Source organism: Microcaecilia unicolor, chromosome 12 (assembly GCF_901765095.1).
Source record: "Microcaecilia unicolor chromosome 12, aMicUni1.1, whole genome shotgun sequence".
NCBI lineage: Eukaryota > Metazoa > Chordata > Amphibia > Gymnophiona > Siphonopidae > Microcaecilia > Microcaecilia unicolor.
In genome coordinates this window covers 1,008,569-1,031,243 of record NC_044042.1, presented here as the reverse complement: position 1 = coordinate 1,031,243, position 22,675 = coordinate 1,008,569, and the positions used below count along the sequence as shown (strand labels likewise).

At 41.7% G+C, this 22,675-nt stretch overlaps 1 protein-coding gene across 1 annotated transcript in view; it reads left to right on the top strand.

Moving 5' to 3' along the window:
• Positions 1-22,675, top strand: part of GNAI3 (G protein subunit alpha i3) — a 79,750-nt gene that overhangs the window by 36,504 nt on the left and 20,571 nt on the right. Inside the window, exons 3-6 of the mRNA XM_030221893.1 lie at positions 6,044-6,185; positions 16,319-16,476; positions 18,025-18,153; positions 22,296-22,425. Coding sequence (XP_030077753.1) covers positions 6,044-6,185; positions 16,319-16,476; positions 18,025-18,153; positions 22,296-22,425 — 559 coding nt within the window. The remainder of the gene's footprint in view (positions 1-6,043; positions 6,186-16,318; positions 16,477-18,024; positions 18,154-22,295; positions 22,426-22,675) is intronic.

Sequence of the window (22,675 nt, the reverse complement as noted above, 5' to 3'; positions counted from 1 at the left end):
TGTCAAGATTGACTCATGCAGTACTGCTCTTGACGTGGGGGGAGGCAGCTTCCCCAGAGTCTGAGGGTAAGGCTTTACCTTTGTGCTCTTCGGGTTATGGACATGGTTCCACTGAACTGGGACAGGCACAGACTCTGGTCTGAGTATGATGAGGAGTCTGACTGAGACTGCTCATGATTTTCTTCTTGCATTTAAAGCTTTCAGATTGGGTTCAACACCTTATCTCTCCTCCAGGAAGTATCTGGCCAGAGCACTTACAATTCTTTTGATACTGCAGGTTGCCTTTGGCAATGTTTGTGATGTAGAGCATGTCAGTGACTGGGGCAAGAGAAGGAGAGATCCAGTTCAGCAGACGGGGAAAAATTGCCTCCTCTAAAAGGGTTAGTGCCTCAGTGAGGAGGTTATGTGGGAGAGAAGCTGGTGACCTTTACTTTCTAAGGCTTGATCTCTGGGTGGCTTTTCAAATGGGCTAAGAGAGAGAGATTCTTGGGTGGTCATTGCCCCTCCCTCACCCAGTGCTTCTTTTGACAGCTGAAGATGGGATCTCCTCAGCCTGTGATACCTGATTCTAGTCTTAGTGATCAAAACCAAAGGTTTTATATTCTCTTGAAGAGAAGAATAAGATGTCTAGTCACCTTATTACATTTGGGGATTCATTTTCCCCCTCTCAGGTTCACTCTTATAGTATGTAGGGACTAGATTTAGCAGTTAGAGGTTCACATCCATTAATAATACTTTCCTAATGTATTGTAAAATTTTCATCTTGTCTTTGGCCTTCTTCAGCTAAACTATTGTTCTCTGATAATTCATCTTTGCTTGAGTTTTCCACAGTTGCGTCCACCTTGTGTTTGGGGGAGAATTTTTTGGTAATTCTATACTCGGGAGATTCTGTTATCTTTGTGGGAACATTCAGAAAGATGAGTTTAATCATCTTGTTCTTAGTGAAATATTCAAAAAAGTATTCTCTCCTCTTCATTCTGTTATTTCTGAAGATGCTGTGTAGCCTGGATTTCAAGGATGACTATACATCAGACTGTCCTTGCTTCCGAAAATACCAAGATTCATTCTTAAAATAAACTATTTTCAATACAGCCTTGTCATTGGCTCCCAGAGCACTTATACAATCCTTTGGTGGAAGCTGACCATCTCCACAATCAAGATCTAGTTTTCTCATAATGACGACTATTTTCTAGTGGCCTCTTCCAAAATTCTTAGCCCTCAGGGGTAAGATAATGAAGCCTAGATTCAGGAGAAGATACATTATCAATTTTCAGAAATGCACTTGCCACAATGCCATCCACTTTATAGGCACCATTCTTGGCACAACTCGAGCAAAAATCTTTCTGTTGGAGGGCAGAATCCCCGGCCTTCATTTCACATGTCCGCAACATACAATTATTGCTGATGGTTGTGGCCAGAGCCCACTCTCAGATGTTGTCACATGGCCAGAGCTGTCCATGTAATACCGATTAAGAGGTGGCCTCAATGGGACCTCAAGTGCCAGTGGAATTAGTGCTCTCATGTCTTTCTGCCATCATTTCCCTCGATTCAATTTGGGACAGTGTAACACCAATTGTATATAGAATGTCCTTTTTACTTTGTTATGGTCCTGGTCAGTATTAACCACAGATGCATTAAACAGAGACTTGGGGAGCCCATATTATGTGGCTGAAATCCAAGCATTTTTGCCATATCAGCCACATGGAGCTCTGAGGACTTTACTGTGTTCTTCAAGCCTTTCTTCATCTCTTCCAAGTCACCTCAGTTTTAATCCAAACCAAAGGCAATAATTTTATGTCTGAGGAATGGGATCCCTACGTCTCTACCCTGATGGCTTAGCTTCAGATACACTAGTGATCCCTTGGATGTGGTCTCTTCAGTACACATATCCTCCCATTTCTCCCAGCAAAACTGCAGCACAAATTCTAACAGTGACCAAGTATTTATGATTCTCAGAGTGCCATGCATTTGGCTGCAAAAACCGAAGGGCGTGGTAAAATTTAGGGGCAAAGTACTTTTCTGCATGAAAGAGGAGCAGGAGTTGGGTGTGATTATATGTAATGATCTTAAGGTGACCAAACAGGTAGAAAAGGCAATGGTGAAAGCAAGAAGGATGCTTGGATGCTTAGGGAGAAGAATAAAAAGGAGGCAATAATGCCTCTCTATGAGTTTCTGGTGAGACCTCGGAGTACTGTGTACAATTCTGGAGACCACACCTTCAAAAAGATAAAAATAGGATGGCCTCTGTTCAGAGGGTGGCTACTAAAATGGTCAGTGGTCTTCATAAAAGTGTATGGGGACAAACTTAAAAGATCTCAGTATGTATACTTTGGAAGGAAAATGAGAGAGGAAAGACATGAAAAAGATGTTTAAATACTTCATGACATAAATGCACAGGAAACAGGTCTTTCAATTGAAAGGAAGTTCTGGAATGAGGATGCATAGGATGAAGGTGAAAGGGGACAGACTCGGGAGTAACCTGAAGAAATTCTTCATGGAGAGGGTGGTGAATTCATGGAACAGCCTCTCGGTGAGGTGATGGAGATGAAGATTGTATCTGAATTCAAGCAAGCTTAGGACAAGTACAGAGGGATCTGTTGGTGAGAGGAAGGAAAAGTAGATGACATGGATGGGCAGATTGGATAGGCCATATGTTCTTAATCTGCCTTTGTTTTTGTATGTTTCTGTGCTAGCCTCTATAGAACTGGTTTTCTCTCCTAAAGAGATTAATAATGTCTGCCTCCACTCAGGTTTCAGAGATTTCCAATATTAATCATTCTACATGAGGCTTCCATCTGTATCTAGATTTGAAGTGTCTTGCCCTTACAGTATGGAAATTGAGCAGTATTTAACTTTGGCTCAAGATTTGCCAGCACAAATCCAACACATTCTGGTAGCTGCAAGAAAACATCTGGTGCTTTTCGAATGCTGACAAATCATGTCACATATCTGCCTACCTGCATACAAGAAGCACAATGAGCCTTCAGAGTAGGGTAACGTCAAATGTTTATGGAAGGACCCAACATGGGCCGTGTTCGGCTAACGCCTGCATCAGGAGTCTAATAACATACTATAAATTAGTTGCAATAAAAAATAAAATTAAAATAAGAATTAAAAACATGCAGCAATACATTAAAAAGTGTCAACCATAAATTAATGGAAAAAACATATAAATTACCATTAATGAACGAATGAATCTACCAGTAATGAATCTAATGAAAAGGCTTTTAAATACTTTTTCTTCTTCAGCAAACAGCAATATAGAAACAGATACATGTGAACAAATAAGAAGCAATAAATATCAAGAAAGCTTAACATTTATAAAAAGCTGCATAAATTGTTTATAGATGAAAGCTCACAACCATAAAAAGAAAAATAAATATGTACAACTTTTGAAAGATAAACAAAATATTGGTAGATAAGCAAAATATTGGATGAAAAGACCTTACCAGTCTGGTTAAAACTTGTATGAATAGTGCAATCATTAAGTGAATAAGCGATTGAGAAAATGTTGTGGACAGACATAACAATCACCCAATATCCTTTAAAGGTGAGTAAGCAGACACAGTATCAAAAATACTAAAAACAGTTGTGCTAAGAATTTCATTTAGAAACATTAAGGCGCTTTCAGTTCTAATTATGGAGTGAAGTCATCTTGTTTAGACATAGAGTGAGAGAGTACTAAAATTAAGTGCATGACTGATTTTAAGAAGATGAGGAGTGGCCTAGTGGTTAGGGTGGTGGACTTTGGTCCTGAGGAACTGAGTTCGATTCCCACTTCAGGCACAGGCAGCTCCTTGTGACTCTCTGGGCAAGTCACTTAACCCTCCATTGCCCCATGTAAGCCGCATTGAGCCTGCCATGAGTGGGAAAGCGCGGGGTAAAAATGTAACAACAAAAAAAAGATGCTGCAGACAAACATAGCAAGCACCAGATATTGTTTAAAAGTAACAACTGACAGTGTTGTGTATGTTTTAACGGTTTTTATTGATGATACGATGCTTAACAGAATCATAAAATTTAACATGTTTCCTTGAAACATCACATTGTACTTATATACAGACATCTAAATTGCCATCATCAATAGTTTATCAATTTCTCCCACCCTCCCCCCATCATCCTCCCTTCCCCCTCCTTCAGACAACCCACTGACCTTTATGCCCCATGTCTACCATCTAGACTCCGTACCCCACCCTCCCACCTCCCTTCACCCTTTTAATCAGCATAAGTGTTCACTCTATCATTGTTCGTTCAGACATTCCAGGGCAACCCTACCATCTATGATATCATATTCTATGTTAACTATGGTCCCTTTCCCTGTAGGACTGTTGATAGGGTACCATGGAACAAGTATCTGCAATTGAAACGGGGAGCGGTTTTCTCTGCTCGCCCCGCCGCTCGTCTACGTCACCCTTGGAGTGAGTCCCTCTGTTCCCAATAGGCCCCCGTACTTCATGTAATGAACTAAATCCCCTTACAGTAGAACTTGAGAGAGAGAGAAAAAAAAACCCCCCACTTTTTTTCTTTTTTTTTTATAAGCTATTCAGTATTAAGCTTCGCGCACGCGGCGCCAGGGACTGGATGTAAGGTCTCCAAATCTCCAGGAACTGTGTTCTCTTCTTCGGGGAAATTCCCACCGCCCTACGTTCATGCAATAAAAGCTCGTGAACTCTGTTTCTCCAATGCCAGAACTCTGGTGGGTCCACACTCAACCACCCAGTCATAATCAATTTTTTCCCCAGCAGGCAGGCTTTGCGGACCAATGTCTTCTGACTTCCTCGTTGGAGGACAGAGAGCTCGTGTTTGTCAAGGATAATCCCCATAAAGGAACAAGTAATCCGAGATCCCACTAATCCCTCCAGATATTGTATTATGTTATGCCAGAACCTTTGCACCCCGGGGCATTTCCACAGGCAATGATAAAATGTACTTTCTCGTTGCCGGCACTTAGAACATAGTGGGTCCGGCACTCCCCCCATCTTGAATACCTGTAGTTTGGTCATGTATGCTCGATGTAAGATTCGATACTGACATTCCCGTAGTGTCGCATTGATCGAGATCTCAGGTATACGAGATGCCAACTTTCTATAATCCAGCGCTAAACTGGGCTTCTGCATATCTCGTGCCCAACACGCGGTAATTTGACAGTGTTGTATATAAAAACATTGAAAGCAGTTGTGCTAAAAGAATTTCATTTAAAAATTTCCGATATTAATTTTATGCATGGAGTGAAGAAGTCTTACATTCTCAATTACTCACGAAGAAACTAAACACTGGTTTATGTAAAACACCTAATGATTTATATATTATGTATTATAAATAAAGAAATGGAACTAGAACTTACCAAGTTGACATTCGGTCATCACGCTCAACTGTAAAAAAAACAAAACAAACTGCAGTGTGTGCGTGTTAGGTGCCATTTTTAAGTGTGCCTTTTACAATTAGAGTGACATAATGTTTTTTTTCTTTTTAATTAACATTTGGTATACTGTCCTATCCATCTAGGTCCTGCTTATTGATGGGAAAAAAAAACCCATTGTTGCCTGTCTGTAAGAGATGTGTGTTCTAGACCAGTATTTTCCAAGTTTGGTCCTGGAGTACTCCTTGCCAGTTAGGGTTTCAGGATATCCACAATGATTATGCATGAAAGATTTGCATATAATGGAAGCAGTGTATGCGGATCAAGTTCGTGTATTTTCATTGTGGATATTCTGAAAACCTGACTGGCAAGGGGTACTCCAGGACTGGACTTGGGAAACACTGTTCTGGACAGCAGGCTTGATCAGGCACATACTCCCTCCGCACCACATCAGGAGGTACCAGAATGTTTTAAGCTTTGTTGCTGATGGAGGAGTTGAGAGGAGACCAAGTTCTGAGCTCTGGGAGAGCTGTTCTATCCCAGTGACGTGTGATGACATCACCCACTTGTATGCGTTACACTTGCTGTCTAAGGAAAGCAGATGGCAAGTGCTTTCTCTTCTATCCTGCAGAAGTTTTGTTCTTTTATTTGTGTAGCCATATTAGCTGTGGTGTCTTTTTCCAGGATCATCCATGAAGATGGCTATTCAGAGGAAGAGTGCAAACAATATAAAGTCGTGGTATACAGTAACACTATCCAGTCCATCATTGCCATAATAAGAGCAATGGGAAGGTTAAAGATAGACTTTGGAGAAGTTGCCAGAGCTGTAAGTTGGTCTTTCTCATTTCTTATTTCTGTTATACCTAGAAGTATAAACTTTGCTTATTTTACCCTTATTACACGTTGCTTATTTCTAACTAAACATGGACAGTGGTATTTCATTAGATAAACCCTGGTGTTGCAGAATTGTGCTGGATTCATGTTTGTGTATGTTGCCACCATTTAGTAGACTCAGTAATATACTGAAATTGTTTAACTCTTGCCCTGATTTTCTAGCAAGTCCATTTTCTTTTCTGTTATTACCTACCACCTCTAGAGCAGGGGGTTCTTGGCTTCTTTATTTTCCATCATTCCGTGGAAATAAATGTAAAAGCTCTTTGTAGTCAACTTTTGTATATCAGGCTGTTTATTTTTAATGTTCTTTACCTATTAAATTTAGAACAGTGCCAACCTATCTTTTTCAGAAATCATATGTTTAATTACTGTATTTTCTTGTTTGTTGCTTGTAACCTGCTTTGAACCAGTTTACTGGGAATTGGTGGTCTCTAAGTACCATATTGTATCGTATAACAGGAGTTCAGCGGGGTAACTTGGCCACAGGTTGATAGTGTTGGCAATGGCAGTGTTGAGTTCAGACTTGTGCACTGCTAGAGCCCAGAAAAGCTGAACACGCGTTAACTATTCCCAACTCTAGGCTAACCCTCTCATCCAGTTGGTTGACTTTATAAGCCAAGAGGAGATAGTGGAAGCCTTGTGTAATGGACTTAACCTACAGGCCCCAAAGAACTTGTTATAGGTACTACTACTACTACTATTTAGCATTTCTATAGCGCTACAAGGCGTACGCAGCGCTGCACAAACATAGAAGAAAGACAGTCCCTGCTCAAAGAGCTTACAATCTAATAGACAAAAAATAAATAAAGTAAGCAGATCAAATCAATTAATGTGAACGGGAAGGTAAGGAACTTTGCTTTCTCTGTGGACAAGCAGGATGTCAGCCACACATTGGTGAATCCCCAGGCTGAGGGGGTTGTAAAGTCATGCTGTGTAAGGTTGTTTGCTTATCCTGCTAGACCAATCCAGACTGACAGTTTATGCCACCCTACCAGCAGATGGAGGCAGAGAACCTGTGCTTTCCAGTGACACTTCCAATATAAGGAGCAGTGCAGCCTGGAATTTGCCAGTATTTCTGTGTCTTCAGCAGATCATGCTAGTGAACTGCTGTAGCGGGATTCCTTTTTTGAGCTGGTCCCGACTCCTAGGGATGCAGTCTGGTCTGTAACACTTTGAGTCCTTGGCCATGGAAGCTCTTACAGACATATCTGCTAGTTGTATAGCAGTAGCTTGTCTCCTTTGGATTTTCAGTTTTGTAAATTGTTTTACTGCGGCTTGCAAAAGTCGGTATAGAAAGAAAATATCGACTTTTGAGATCTGCTGGGTAGTTGAAACTCTGACTGGCCACTGTCTGAGACAGGATGTTGAGCTTGATAGTTCTTGGGTTGACTCAGCATGGCTTCATGTGGAGTGAGGAGCAGGTTTGGGTGGATAAAAGACAAAGGGCAAGGGGTTGGGAAAAAGAGGTAAGAAGTGGAAGGGAAGGAAGGAAGAGCCTGAAGAAAGAGAGAAAAGGAAAATAAAAAAAACTTATTGTACGCCATTTTGTGTGGCTATGTTATGTCATAGTTTGTATATAGGTTTATAGTGCTGACACTATTGTAGGTCCCAGACAGATAGTAAATGTGTGTGAGTGAAAGGGAGTGTGTAAATTATAATAAAAAAAATCTCATCTGGATTTTAGAAATATTTTCCACTTCTGTATATAACTAGAGGTATTCGAGTTGACTTTGGAAATGTGCCTAGCAGGAGCTGCAATACATAGGATTGCAGCTGATTGTCCTTTTTGCTATGGTCTCTTCTCTCTTTACATATTGCTTGTCTTACTTTTATGTTGTTCTGTCCTTTTCGACTATGGATGTCTAGATTTTCTTTTAAATTTTGTAATTTGCTTTGATGTGGCTCGCAAAATGCGGTACAGAAAGTACCAGATGATTTCTTTTGATTGCTTTTGCATTTATAATTGCCAAGGCACACTATAAACAATTATACTGCTGGGCTTTGTACAATAATTCTCAAATGAAGTGAAAGTTTGCTAATTTTATAAAGCCATTATGCAGCAAATGAAAGGTGGATTACAGGAGAAGGCCGAGGAAGGCCAGTTTCTCTTTACTCCTTGGAGTCTTTATTTTACCATCGACAAGCACAAGTTTTGATATCATCCTTTCTCCTAGCTTTCAGCTAGTGTAAAGTTCTGCTCATGCACAGCAGTCTCCTTAGTCATTCTGTTTTGTTTGTTTCATTCTGCTGCAGGAATGTGAATACAAAGCACTTTTGTATTTGAGGTTTTTTTTTTTTTTTTAAACCTTTGTGTGAGCCCTTTGTTTTTGGTTTCCCTCGGTGAAAATGTCCAAAATGAAGTCAGGATTTTGCTCTTCCCAGTGTGGGAGAAAGATCCAGAACTTCAACACCTGCTCAAAATGCCTCATTTGGGCTCACACCATAATCGGACCAGTTACAAGTGTTTATGGAAAGATGTCTCAAGTCCAAAAGGTCCACCGAAATCTGTTCCATAATCACAGCAAAGTACAGAAAAGACCCACGATTAGGAAAGGAAGATGAAGCCACTATGCAGGGAGATGGTGGAAGTTTCTGATGAAATGGACCTAGTAGAGTGCACATAGTCAACCATCTCTGCACAGATGTCAAGAATCGACTACAAAGGAGCAGTTGCTAGGCCACATCCAAATTGGCACAAAACTGCTTTGAGGGTTTCCAGGTTTTCTAAACACCCACACAAGCCTGAGGGGAAGACATCTAAAGTTCCTTCCAAGTGCTGGAAAAGCACGGATGTCACTCAAGTTCCTCTTTATTTTTTATTTGCTTAGCATGCAGGTCTGGGCAGCAGTCTCCTGCACTGTCCGTGCTATCACTGGTTCTGTCCAAATAGTAACGCTGAGGAGGGGTGGAGGGGAGGGCAGGAGAGATGGACCTAAATAACATAACCTTGCAGTGCAAATTCATACATCAGGCATGATAAAGAGGATGGTGGGTGACTCTCAAAGGAACCTAATGTATTTCTCATATATCAGAGAGGAAGATTAGCTTAGTGATTGGTTCTATTCGCTAAGGGCATAGAAGAGGTGCCCTGAAAATTGTCAAGATATTGTAACACTGGACTCCAAAGCTTTCACTGTTTCTCTCCGGTGTTATGAAATACTGTGAAGAATTCCCCCCCCCCCCCCCCCCCCCCCCCCCCGTAATAATACTCATCGTTTTTAACCCACTGTGCCAGAGTGCAGGGATTAGTGTCCCTCCATTTCTCTTCTATGATTAGTCTTACAGTCAGAAGCATATAACTAGCTAAGTTATTCCTTTTTCTTGTTGGAGCCACAGTTACATGCAGCATTGCTAGGGAGTAGGATTGCTGAATGGTTTGTATGGTAATTTGCTGTTAATCCCAAACTTGATCCCAGAACTCAACCACCTTTGGCAATCCCACTCAAAAGCACATGTTTCTATGCTTTCCTTCAGCTAAAAAGATGAATTCTTCGAGGACAAGCAGGCTGCTTGTTCTCACATGTGGGTCGGCGTCTATGGCAGCCCAGGAAACGGCAAACTTTTTCAGAGCAAAAATTAAAACGTTTTTCTAGAGCCTTCTGGCGCGTGAATCGTACGCACCGCACATGCGCAGACGACTTCCTGCCCATTGCGTGAGCATTCCCGCTCAGTTTTTTTCTTGTCCGCGGCGGAGAGACAGTGTACTTCTGTTCGTCTCTTCGTTTTTTGGCCCAGGAAGAGTCTTTCGTTGATTTGCGTCATTTCTTTAAAAAAAAAAACTTTACCTTCCCATATTTTTTCTTAGTTTTTAGACCTCTTTTGTAAGTTTTCTTTCTTGTTTGAAGCGGGTGTGTTTTAAGCCACTCGGTCGGGTCTTACCCGTTTTTCTTTTGTTCCTTTCTTCTTTTCAAAGGCACAATCATGTCATTTGATTTCGCCGAAGCCGTTTTTTCTTCCATGTCATCGAAGACACCCAGCGGCTTCAAACGTTGTACTTGGTGCAACCGGACCATCTCGGGTACCGATACCCACGCTTGATGTATCCAGTGCCTTGGGCCCGACCATATCCCAGCTGCTTGCAGTCTGTGTCTTCGCGTGAAGAAATGGACCCAAGCGTCTCGAGAAGCCCAACAAGAGAAACCTTTTGGGGCTCAAGGTACCAAAGTCGGCGACATCGAGAGACGCATTGACGTCGGGAACTAAGGTAATGGCTGCGGAATGACCAACTCGTGCTGGGAGCAGTGAGGCATTGAGTGGGTCTCCACCTGTCTCGAGGTCTCCTGTTATGCAGGCCCCCGTGATCGACCTTCGTCGGACCCGGCCCCGAGGAGACGTGAGGATTCCATGTCTTCCTCATCATTACCGAGGAGTCTCGATGACAGGCGTCGAGTGAAGGCGAAGAAGCACCGTCATCGTTCCCCTCGACATACGGTGCCGGGAGCTCCAGGGCGTCGAGGGATTCGGCACCCGAGAAGCGTCGGCACCAAGAGGATCGCTCTCCCTCTATTCAAGAGGTGCCGATGCGTTGGTCTAGCAGCCCGGTACCTGTAATCTGTAAAGTATTGAAAACACAGCGGATATTATCAGATGCAAGCCTCACAATAAAACTGCATTTGTTCTTTATGAATTACTCCAGGAAGGATGAAGGCAAGCCTCTTCGTGAATACTTTAGCCAATATCTTGGCGCCAGTATTTAAGAGCTATAGGTCTGTAAGAGCTAAACATTGTGGTGGAAATGTTATGTTATAATGGCCTGTTGAAAAGACTTGGGCACTACTCCATTTTCCATAACCTTATTTAAAACTAGTTAATAAAGGGACCAAAACATCTGTAAACTCTTTCTAGAATTCAGACGGTAGCCTGTCGAGCCAGCCGCCTTCTCCTGTGGGAGCGACTAAATAATAGGAAAGGCTAAAGCAGCTAGGGCTGTTCAGCTTGGAGGGGGTAAGCAAACATGTGGACAATGGGGAGCCGGTTGATATTGTATATCTGGATTTTCAGAAAGCGTTTGACAAAGTGCCGCACGAAAGACTCCTGAAGAAATTGCAGAGTCATGGAATCGGAGGTAGGGTATTATTATGGATTAAGAACTGGTTGAAAGATAGGAAGCAGAGAGTAGGATTGCGTGGCCAGTATTCTCAGTGGAGGAGGGTAGTTAGTGGGGTCCCGCAGGGGTCTGTGCTGGGTCCGTTGCTTTTTAATGTATTTATAAATGACCTAGAGATGGGAATAACTAGTGAGGTAATTAAATTCGCTGATGACACAAAATTATTCAGGGTCGTCAAGTCGCAGGAGGAATGTGAACGATTACAGGAGGACCTTGCGAGACTGGGAGAATGGGCGTGCAAGTGGCAGATGAAGTTCAATGTTGACAAGTGCAAAGTGATGCATGTGGGTAAGAGGAACCCGAATTATAGCTACATCTTGCAAGGTTCCGCGTTAGGAGTTACGGATCAAGAAAGGGATCTGGGTGTTGTCGTCGATGATACGCTGAAACCTTCTGCTCAGTGTGCTGCTGCGGCTAGGAAAGCGAATAGAATGTTGGGTGTTATTAGGAAGGGTATGGAGTCCAGGTGTGCGGATGTTATAATGCCGTTGTATCGCTCCATGGTGCGACCGCACCTGGAGTATTGTGTTCAGTACTGGTCTCCGTATCTCAAAAAAGATATAGTAGAATTGGAAAAGGTACAGCGAAGGGCGACGAAAATGATAGTGGGGATGGGACGACTTTCCTATGAAGAGAGGCTGAGAAGGCTAGGGCTTTTTAGCTTGGAGAAGAGACGGCTGAGGGGAGATATGATAGAAGTGTATAAAATAATGAGTGGAATGGATCGGGTGGATGTGAAGCGACTGTTCACGCTATCCAAAAATACTAGGACTAGAGGGCATGAGTTGAAGCTACAGTGTGGTAAATTTAAAACGAATCGGAGAAAATTTTTCTTCACCCAACGTGTAATTAGACTCTGGAATTCATTGCCGGAGAACGTGGTACGGGCGGTTAGCTTGACGGAGTTTAAAAAGGGGTTAGATAGATTCCTAAAGGACAAGTCCATAGACCGCTATTAAATGGACTTGGAAAAATTCCGCATTTTTAGGTATAACTTGTCTGGAATGTTTTTACGTTTGGGGAGCGTGCCAGGTGCCCTTGACCTGGATTGGCCACTGTCGGTGACAGGATGCTGGGCTAGATGGACCTTTGGTCTTTCCCAGTATGGCACTACTTATGTACTTATGTACTTATGAGAAAAGACGGCTGAGGGGAGATATGATAGAGGTCTATAAAATAATGAGTGGAGTTGAACGGGTAGATGTGAAGCGTCTGTTTACGCTTTCCATAAATACTAGAACTAGGGAGCATGCGATGAAGCTACAATGTAGTAAATTTAAAACGAATCAGAGAAAATCTTTCTTCACTCAACGTGTAATTAAACTCTGGAATTCGTTGCCAGAGAATATGGTAAAGGCAGTTAGCTTAGCGGAGTTTAAAAAAGGTTTGGACGGCTTCCTAAAGGAAAAGTCCATAGACTGTTATTAAATGGGGAAAATCCACTATTTCTGGGAAAAGCAGTATAAAATGTTTTGTACATTTTTGGGATCTTGCCGGGTATCTGTGACCTGGATTGGCCACTGTTGGAAACAGGATGCTGGGCTCGATGGACCTTTGGTCTTTTCCAGTATGGCAATACTTATGTACTTATATTGTGAATAAGGAATTTCTCTGTTCTTCGGTGAAAAGCTTCTAGTGGATTCTGATATTACTCAATACCTCCAAGGAATACAGTGATTGATGAAGCTCCACAAATTGTTTCTCTATATCTACCTATGGGGGTTATCAGCTTAACCCATTGTGGTGCATATCTGACATTCTCCAATAAGTAAGCATTTCAAGAAAATGTCATACCGGAATTGGCGTTCGCCTTCACGGTACTATGTAAACCACATTGAGCCTGCAAATAGGTGGGAAAATGTGGGATACAAGTGCAACAAATAAATTTATATTGGCAGTGCAATAAGGGGATACAAACCCCACAGCTCCCCAAGTCACAAAACTGCTTCTGTGAGGCCCTCCAGCAGGCTAGTATTATAGAGCCATGCCACTGATACTAGGAAGGCCTCAGTGTCCAAAGGCAGGCTTCCCTGATATACACTTTGAACTTCAGGCCATCTCACTGGCTGCCCCTTTACCTACATTCAGATTCAAGCTGGAAGTAAGTGTTTATTATTGTCACAAATACATGATGTGATACCTGCAAACTAGCCTTCTCCGGAGTAGCCCACACACTCTGGAATTCACTCCCTGAAAGGCTCCGCTAAACATATTGACTATCTCTACTTCAGGAAGCAGGTGAAAGCTTGGCTCGTCAACTAGGCCTTTAATGGAAGATGTAACTAACTTGTTAGTCTCACAAACATACACAAGGAGTGACACAGGCTGCACATGCAGCGGGAGCATGTTTATCCACTCCTACCCTAACTGAAATAAGTTAACCATCTCTCTGACCTCATGTGCACCTTTCTTTAAATGTCACCTTCTTATTTTCTAACTCCTCTTACTCTCTTACCTATCTATATGTTCCATCTTTGCTTATACCCTACACTGTCAATAAAAATGTTATGTTACGTACTGTTGATATTGTAAGTAGTATACTATGCCGTACTTTGTATTGTTATTTGAATGTTTTTACTGCTGTAATTGTCTATTGCTCATGTTTGATTTATTCTTATTGTACACCACCTTGAGTGAATTCCTTCCAAAAGGCAGTAAGTAAATCCTCAGCTCCCCAATTGACCCACCAAAGTCAAGGCTCGTTGTCTCTGGCAAACACTGCCACCATGGCTGACTAGGCCTCCGCCAGCAAGTCAAAGAATGTCTGCCCTTTCTGGTGCACCCACAACTGGGCCAGATACAGGAGCACAAAGCGAATCTGCTTTTTGATCAGAGCTGTGCACACTGGGCTGAATTTTTGCCTCCGGGCAGCCACGGTCATTGAATAGTGTTGTACTGTTTAGTGCAGGGCAGGGTTCTAAGCTGTATTATTGAGAGTTAAAGCAATGTTGCAGCTCTGTTTGCAGGTTTTAGGAGAGATGGAGAGGAACAGCGGTATTCCGTGTCTGTCCAGCCTTATGGCTTCACTAGAAGCTTGTGTAGAGGTATTTAGTGCTTCACTTAGGGCTTGTACTTGCCTGGGGGACACGTTTTCCCCACTTGCACACCACCTGTAGTCTGGCCAGGAACAGCAGAGCCATTGGTACTCTGGTAAGTGTTGTTTCACTTTCCTGAATCGGTGTTGTTTTCTATCCACCTCAGGACTGAAGTTGGAGAAATCAAAATTTGATGTCCCTTGTACTTTCTTTACTCACCGTGTAATTAAACTTGGGAATTTGTTGCCAGAGAATGGGTAAAAGCAGTTCGCATAGCGGGGTTTAAAAAAAGTTTGGATCGCTTCCTAAAAGAAAGTCCATAAGCCATTATTAAAATGGGCTTGGTGAAAATCCACTGCTTATTTGTGGGATAAGCAGCATAAAATATATTGTACTGTTTTGGGATCTTGCCAGGTACTTGCGACCTGGCTTGGCCACTGTTGGAAACAGGGTACTGGGCTTGATGGAGCTTCGGTCTGTCCCAGTATGCAACACTTATGTACTCAATTGTTTTGTACTTTCTCAACCATCTCAACAGCTGTTCCTTTTGTTGAATGGATCTCGGTTGATGCCTCTCTCTTACTATTGAGTTGCATAGGCAGCCGGTGTGCCTGCTCCATGACAGTCATTGGAGAAAGACTCTGCAGAGAAAAGTTCACTTAGCAGTTTCTCTAGCCACTCTGTCGTTGGATGGGTTTTCCCCAGCTCAGGCATACCAAGGATTCTGTTAGCCCTCTGAGACCTGTTCTCAAGGCCATCTAGTTTCAGAAGTAGCTTAGAGATCATAGAGTCATTTGACATGTCGTGCTCCACCTCAGTTAATTGATCATCTTGATCCACGCAGCCCACTATGGCCTGCATATCCACACAGGTTTGAGAGCTGAGAGAAAATGTATTCTAATTAATTTATGTATTAGGATTTATTTACCGCATTTTTGAAGGAATTCACTCAAGGCGGTGTACAATCAGAATAAACATGAGCAATAGACAATTACAGCAATAAAAACATTCAGCAGTAAAAGCATTCAAATAACAGTACAAAGTATTGTGCACCAAGGCCTTCATTCCCTGTGTTTATGGTATGAACTTCCAAAGCTCGCATGCTATTTCTCTTAGCCCTTGGGGGTGGGGGGGGGGGGGATTCAGTATAAATAGCAAAGCTATGGGTGAGGTCTGCCTTTATGTCCTCACTCTTCCACAGCCATCATGTGACCCCAACTTAGTATCCCTTTGAACCATATTAAAACGAGATTCCACCAAATCCTCTAAGATGGTAAACTGTAAATCCTCAGACCACTGTGCAGCCAGGTGTGCACATTTATATTTTATTTAAAATTATAGGTTTATTACGCTGGTGTGTCGTCAGGCCATACTGTAAGCCAGTACCTGCCAGTACCTGCTCACTTTTGTGATCATAAAACTAGGAGGTGGGGGAGTGGAAAGTCATTTATCATTTGTTATACCGCTCTTATAGAGCACAAATCAAAGCAGTTTACATAAATAAAATAAAGGAACACCACATTTAAAAAATAGGAAAGTAAAAACATTCAGTAAACTTTAGGAAGGATAATGGATTGACTGATGTTAAAGTTAAATTGCTTATTTGTAAAGGAGTTTCTCTGTACACAGCAATTCATTAGGGATATGCTGAAAATTAGGCCTGTTTGCGGCCTACCCTAAACACTACAGTGAGAAGGATCTAAGGTAATGGCTGGCTCTTTTGGATGCCACCACTTTGGTATCGATTATCTTGCTGTCTACGTAAAACTTTGTTACATGTAAGCAGTTTTTTTTTCTTTTTTAGCCAATTTAAATTCTCTTAGAAAATACAACATAGCAGTGTTTGCTGAATTATAACTATTTTACACTCCCTAGACAAATTGTCCTGATGTAGGCTCTTGTGCACCTCTTTTTATGTCTCAGGATGATGCCCGTCAGCTGTTTGTATTGGCTGGAAGTGCAGAAGAAGGAGTCATGACCCCTGAACTGGCTGGAGTTATAAAGCGGTTATGGAAAGACAGTGGTGTTCAGGCCTGTTTTAGCAGGTCTCGGGAGTATCAGTTGAACGACTCTGCATCCTAGTGAGTAACTTGTGATGCACTAGTGCATTGTAGTGATGGGTAAGTTGTTTAGTAATAAGGAGGTATTTGACATTTAGTTTTAAAGAAATGTGTCTGCAGGGGCAGAGGTACATAATCCTTTGAACATGTTTTATAGTTCCATCAGTGTTTTGTGTTCTCTAGTACAGAGATTGATAAATAACTTATGGTTTTTTTTTGTAACAGTGTGCTGAAAAAAAAAATTTTTTTTAAACCTCTGACTACAGTAAATTAATGGCATGCAAATTATTGGGAAGATAGTAGAGCAGACCAAGGCGGGGGGGGGGGGGGGGGGGGGGGGGGGGGGAGGGCTTAGGAGGGGGGTTATAGGGGGGGGAAGTCTACTTGGAGTCAGGTTAGCCCTCCCCTAGTGGGATATGGACATCTTCCGGGGAGGGGTTGGAGGGCCATCAGACCACAGGCCCCCTGGCTCTCTTACGGAGGGGAGTAAATTCATGCATTGTGGTTTGATCTTCATTCAAGGCTTTGTGAATACGCAGATGACACCTGAAGGGGATTATATTTTTGGGGGTTAAGCATTTGAATATAGGTTGTTAATTGGTGGAGGGGAAAGATGGGGGGGAAGGGTTGTAGGGAAATTGTTGTTAATAGATCTTGTTGATTAAATGCCAGTTAATAGTACAAAAAGGGGGGGGGGGATAAAGTTAAAAGGTTAATGGAGATGAGTACTGTCGTAAAGTTTTGGTACTTGGTGAGTGTTGAACCATTTTTGTGCTTCATTAATAAAAACTGTTGAAACTAATGGCATGCAAATTACCACAGCATGTTTAAAATAAAAACCAGAAACAAAAAGTAATTGAAAAGTATGGTGACTGAAATAGTGCACACTGCTACAGTAGCATGCCACAGTTTGCTGTATTGGATGAAAGATTTTGTTTTGGGGGTTTTTCTCCCCTCCTTTCCTGTCAGTCCAGGTATTGATACCTGAATTGGGATTGACTCAGTCACTGACAGAAAAAGGACAAAGAAACTTTTCCTTTCCTCCCCACCCTGAGTTTTAGGGTGCTTAGGCCAGGGAATCCCACCCCCCCCTTCAGTGCATGAACCAGTCCCCCATTCAGAGAACTGTTGAAGCTGTTTACCCCCTTTAACCCTCTTCACCTCCTCATGAACAAACAATCCAGCAGCACCATCCTCATGCGCCCATCTTGAAAATTGGCAGCACCTGACCTCTAGCACTGCTGGGGGTCAGCCTGCCAAGTAAGGCATGCTGCTCCCTAGTGGTTACTACAGTATTTTCTGGTGCAAGTGCTGCTATTTTGCAAGAGGTGCTGGAGGTAGGAGCAAGGGGTATCATTCCTGCCTTTCGACTGAAGAGGTGGTTGGGAAAGGGGAGGGGGTAAAGGTTTGCCTTACAAGACCTTTTTGCCCTCATGCTAGAAGGTCTGAGTTAAAAAAAAATTTTTTTTTTTACATCTGCAGCAGTTTAGTTTGATCTTACTCCACCAGTCAGAGATGGTTTCAGATTTGTCTGTATCTGATGATGATTTGTACTATTTCTTGTTCTAGTTATCTAAATGACCTGGACAGAATATCCCAAACAAGTTACATTCCAACTCAGCAAGATGTTCTGCGAACTAGAGTGAAGACTACTGGGATTGTGGAGACGCATTTCACTTTTAAGGACCTATACTTTAAGTGAGTCACTGTTTATCAACATTGGTACAGTGCTGTATTCCCTGTGTGTAATTATTGCCAGGGGCTCAAAAATGCACTTGTCTGCAGAAGGGAAGCAGAAAAAGTACATTTTTAAGCCTGGATCATAGCTCTGGAAGTTGGGAGAGGCATCTTTGGCCCATATCAGGGGAGGGGAGAAGGGCAATAAGGGAAGAGGCCTAGAAAGGGGAGGAATAGGAAGAAGTTCACGTGGGGTGGGGAGAAGAAGACAAAAATATGAGTGCTGCAAGGGGCAGATAGAGAAGACAGAAAAACAAGAAGGAGAAGGTTGCAGGGGCTGTATCTACAAAAAGAGGACTAGTACGGGGTGTGGGAGGGAGATGAGAGGGCTCTACCAAGGTTAGATGGAGTAGGAGGAAGAAAATGTGATGTGATAAAGGGTAATGGGAGAAAGCAAAATTGCTTAGCTGTAATGCAGTTTCTCTGTAGACAGCAGGAAAATTTAGCCACACTTGCTAGTGATGTCATCTGACATTTCAGAATGCCCAAAGCCACCATTCAGATGAATAGATAGATATGATGTACTTCGTGTTATGCATAATATTTTAAAGAGTGAAAGATACTGGACAGGGAGCCAGTGAAGCCTGGCCAAGAGAAGTATAGAATGATCATATTTGTGGGCTTTACACAGTAGTCTTAACTGCGGAATTTTGGAGTATCTGAAGATGGCGCAATATATAGAGATTCTGCAATAAATGGAATTACAATAGTCCAGCCGTGACAGTAGAAAAGCATTAGAATACTGAAAGCATCTGGATCAATATAGCTACAGATAGATGTTTAATTTCTTAAGGAAGAAAAAGCCAATTTTGACTATTGGGGCTGTATGAGGGGCAAAACTTAAACTTGAGTCAAGTAGAATACCTTATATAAAGACCTAACTGTCAGTATTGGTCTATGAAAGAGAGTAGGAATAATGGTGGGTGTGTGGTGATAGCCTGTGGTCCGTGAGGTTACTGTTTTTGAAAGAGTAAGGGCCAATCAGCAAGAGCATCAAGACATGATTGAAGAGTTGTGAGATTGGGGGTAATATGAGAAGTTGGGTAAATCAACAGAATATCTATCATCTGCAGAAATGAAGAATCTATATTGTAATCCTGAATCAGTGTTGCCAATGGGCTTAAATAAATATTGAAAAGTAGAGGGGATAAAACGTAACCTTGGGGAACGCCACAATTTAGTGATTGGGCTCCATATTTAGAGAACAGAGTTAGTCACTGATCTGAAGCGCCAAGCTGTTGGACTAATGAATGCTGATAATGGACAATGTGAAGTTGGTAAGCTATGGTTTAACATTACATTTTGAAAAGATTTCTTCCCAGTGCTATCTAGTATTCAAGTACTCTAACGTCTTTGTTGAGAAGGATAATTCCTTTCTTAACTCTCACTTTTGGTGGCATTCTGTTTTACAAATTAAAAAATTTGATTTATCTGGAGCCATCAAAGTGAGAAATTCCATATATTTTGACAAAGTTTGGTTGCTTTTTAAAACTTATCTTTCTTTAAACAAGAGCTCTCCATAATATTTGATTGTAATTTTTTGTATCTATCCTTTGGTCCTTTCTAATTTTGATTATTAATTTATCAATTCCCATGTAAATTGCAGGTTCTGTTGTGAATTTATTTATAATATTGCTTTCCCCTAATCCCCCCTCCTTTACCTTCCTACCTTTCCCTCTGTTACATATATATTGATATTATTTGATTATTCCTTGTACTTTGCATTTCTCTTCCCTATGTCATTATAAAATTAATAAAAATTTCAAGAGTGGAGAGGGGCATGGACATTTGACTTTAAATCAGCTTCTGAAACAATTGAGTGACGGGGCTGCTGCAGGTGGTTGTTCCCTAAGGCTTTAAAGATCTTTACCTTGACAATTTTAAATGTCTCACTCCTGGATGACCAGAAAAGGTGGTTCTCCACAAAGTTGCAGATCCTGAAGAACTTGGACTGGCAAAGCTATAACTTCCTTGGATGCCCCACAAATATGAATAATAGACTGGAAATCCTTCCTATTACTTGATGTGGGCATGGAAGAAAAAGCTTTTAAAATCTTTTGAAAAAATGTTGGATATGAATAGCCCTCTGGCTGCACCTCTAAAAGGTAGGCTTGTGGTGCAATGGAGAATTATATAGACTAGCTTGAGCAGACTTACTCAACACAAGTTATGTCTTGCAGAATCGACTTATCTTAAGCAGCTGAGTGTTAATTGTCATTGATCCAAATGATTTTTCAAGAATTTTTTGCTTAAATAACATTGCAGTAAAAATAGAGCTACTTAGCTTCAAAAACAGTCAGAACCTCTGCCCACATGGCCAGGTTTCCTTTTTCTTCTTCAGGGAAGAGGTTCACCAGAAAAGAAGCATAACATTAATATCCATCTTCATAAGGAACGTGACAAAGCAAAATATACAGCAGCATCTCACATTTATTTCTTCTCATTCCATATTAAACATCAAAGAAGATGGACACGGAGTCTTTTGCCACTGCTGAAATAACAATCGGCCAATGAAACAGACACAACAGTGATTGGCTGAAGTAGCAAACAGTTGATAAACACAGTAACGATTGGCTCTAATCAGACAGCCTCAGCCAATCCAAGTTAGTAATTAGCTGATTAGGCACAACAAAGGCTGAAATAGCAAACAACTAATTAGACAAACACAGCAATGATTGCTGGACAGACAGCCTCAGCCAATCAAGTAAGCAGCCTCAAGGCAGATAACATCTCAAGCACACACTACTTGTAATTCTCAGAATGTGGTGTACGTGATTGTGTGCCCCCTGTTCGTTACTGTACATTGGATGTTCCAGTCCTGTAAAAAGCTAGATTAACTGAACATAAATACCGCATAAAGAATGTGAACTTTTCGACCCCACTTGCAAAACACTGGTTTGATCATCAACACCAATTGACTGATGTCAAATGTTGTTGTATTCTGGATGAAGTTCAAGTAGGGAGGGTGGGAATGTTGAACAACTTGTAAATTATAGAGAGCAACTTTGGATTTTTCTTCTACAAACTGTGCAGCCTAAAGACCCCACTGCCATCTTCCTTAATGTTTAGTATGGAATGAGAAGAATTAAATGAGAGATGCTGCTGTATATTTTGCTTTGTGACGATCCTTATGAAGATGGATATTAATGTTATGCTTCTTTTCTAGTGAACCTCTTCCCTGAAGAAGAAACATGAAACTTGGCCATGTGGGCAGAGGTTCTGACTATTTTTGAAGCTAAGTAGCTCTATTTTACTGCAATGTTATCTAAACAAAAAAATTCTTGAAAAATCATTTGGATCAATGACAATTCACACTTGGCTGCTTAAGATAAGTTGATTCCGCAGTATTTGTGTTGTTACATCTGAAGGTTCATATTATTTAAATGATATGTTTGCAAAGTAGTTAAAGATATGTGAGTTCCATAGGATGCTTGGAGCAATTTTGGATATGAAAAGTTTTGGGATCTTGCCAGGTACTTGTAACCTGGATTGGTCACTGTTGGAAACAGGATGCTGGGCTTGATGGACCTTTGGTCTGTCCCAGTATGGCAATACCTGTGTACTAATGACATGAAATGCGCAAAAAAGGAAACTGAACAATGAGAGAACTACTCCAGGAGGGAGGGAGGAGGGCTGCATCCAGTTTAGCCAGTGGAAAAATTTAGATGGACTCATAATGGGTAGCATTCTGCAAGGTGGGAAATTGGGCAAGCTCAGCTAGTCCAAAAAAAAAATCTGAAGGAGGGCTCTGTGTATTCTGGCTTCACGTGATGACATTGCCAGCAAGTGTGCATGCATTTGCCTTCTTGTTTATAGAAAATGAGGGTGAGGTATGCACTCACTAACGGAGAAATGCATTCATCAAGCACTCCTGCTGTCCTTAAGTCTTTGCAATGAGAAGAACAGTGGCTTGGGAAGGCATTTTATCCCCTGATGATATTACTTGTGTACACTAGAATAGTGTCTTGCTGAGCCTAATGTTACAAGGGTTTTAGAAACAGTAGAAATAGAGGCTGTGTGCAGTTCTTACCTGCATATCCCTCATGGTGGGTCAGAGACTAAGATGAGCTTGTCCAGTATTGATCATTCTTCTCTCTCTTTAGGATGTTTGATGTTGGTGGTCAACGGTCAGAGCGCAAGAAATGGATTCATTGTTTTGAAGGCGTAACAGCAATTATATTTTGTGTGGCCCTGAGTGATTATGACCTGGTACTTGCAGAGGATGAGGAAATGGTGTGTAAGAATGGAATTCTGCCCGCATGGGAGTATACAGTATACATTTGTCATCTTTGTATTATCACTGGGGTTTTGTTGGAACTTGTTCTGCTAAATAAGTCATGCTAAAATACAAAGCCCTTGTATTTCATAAATAGCTCGTCTAGCATTGGAAAAGGCACACTGTCTTCAATTCCGCAAAATGCTGCTATCTGCTGTGCGTACAAGTTCCCGGTCTGCCCAGAGAGGTCTGCTGAGTATTAGCCAG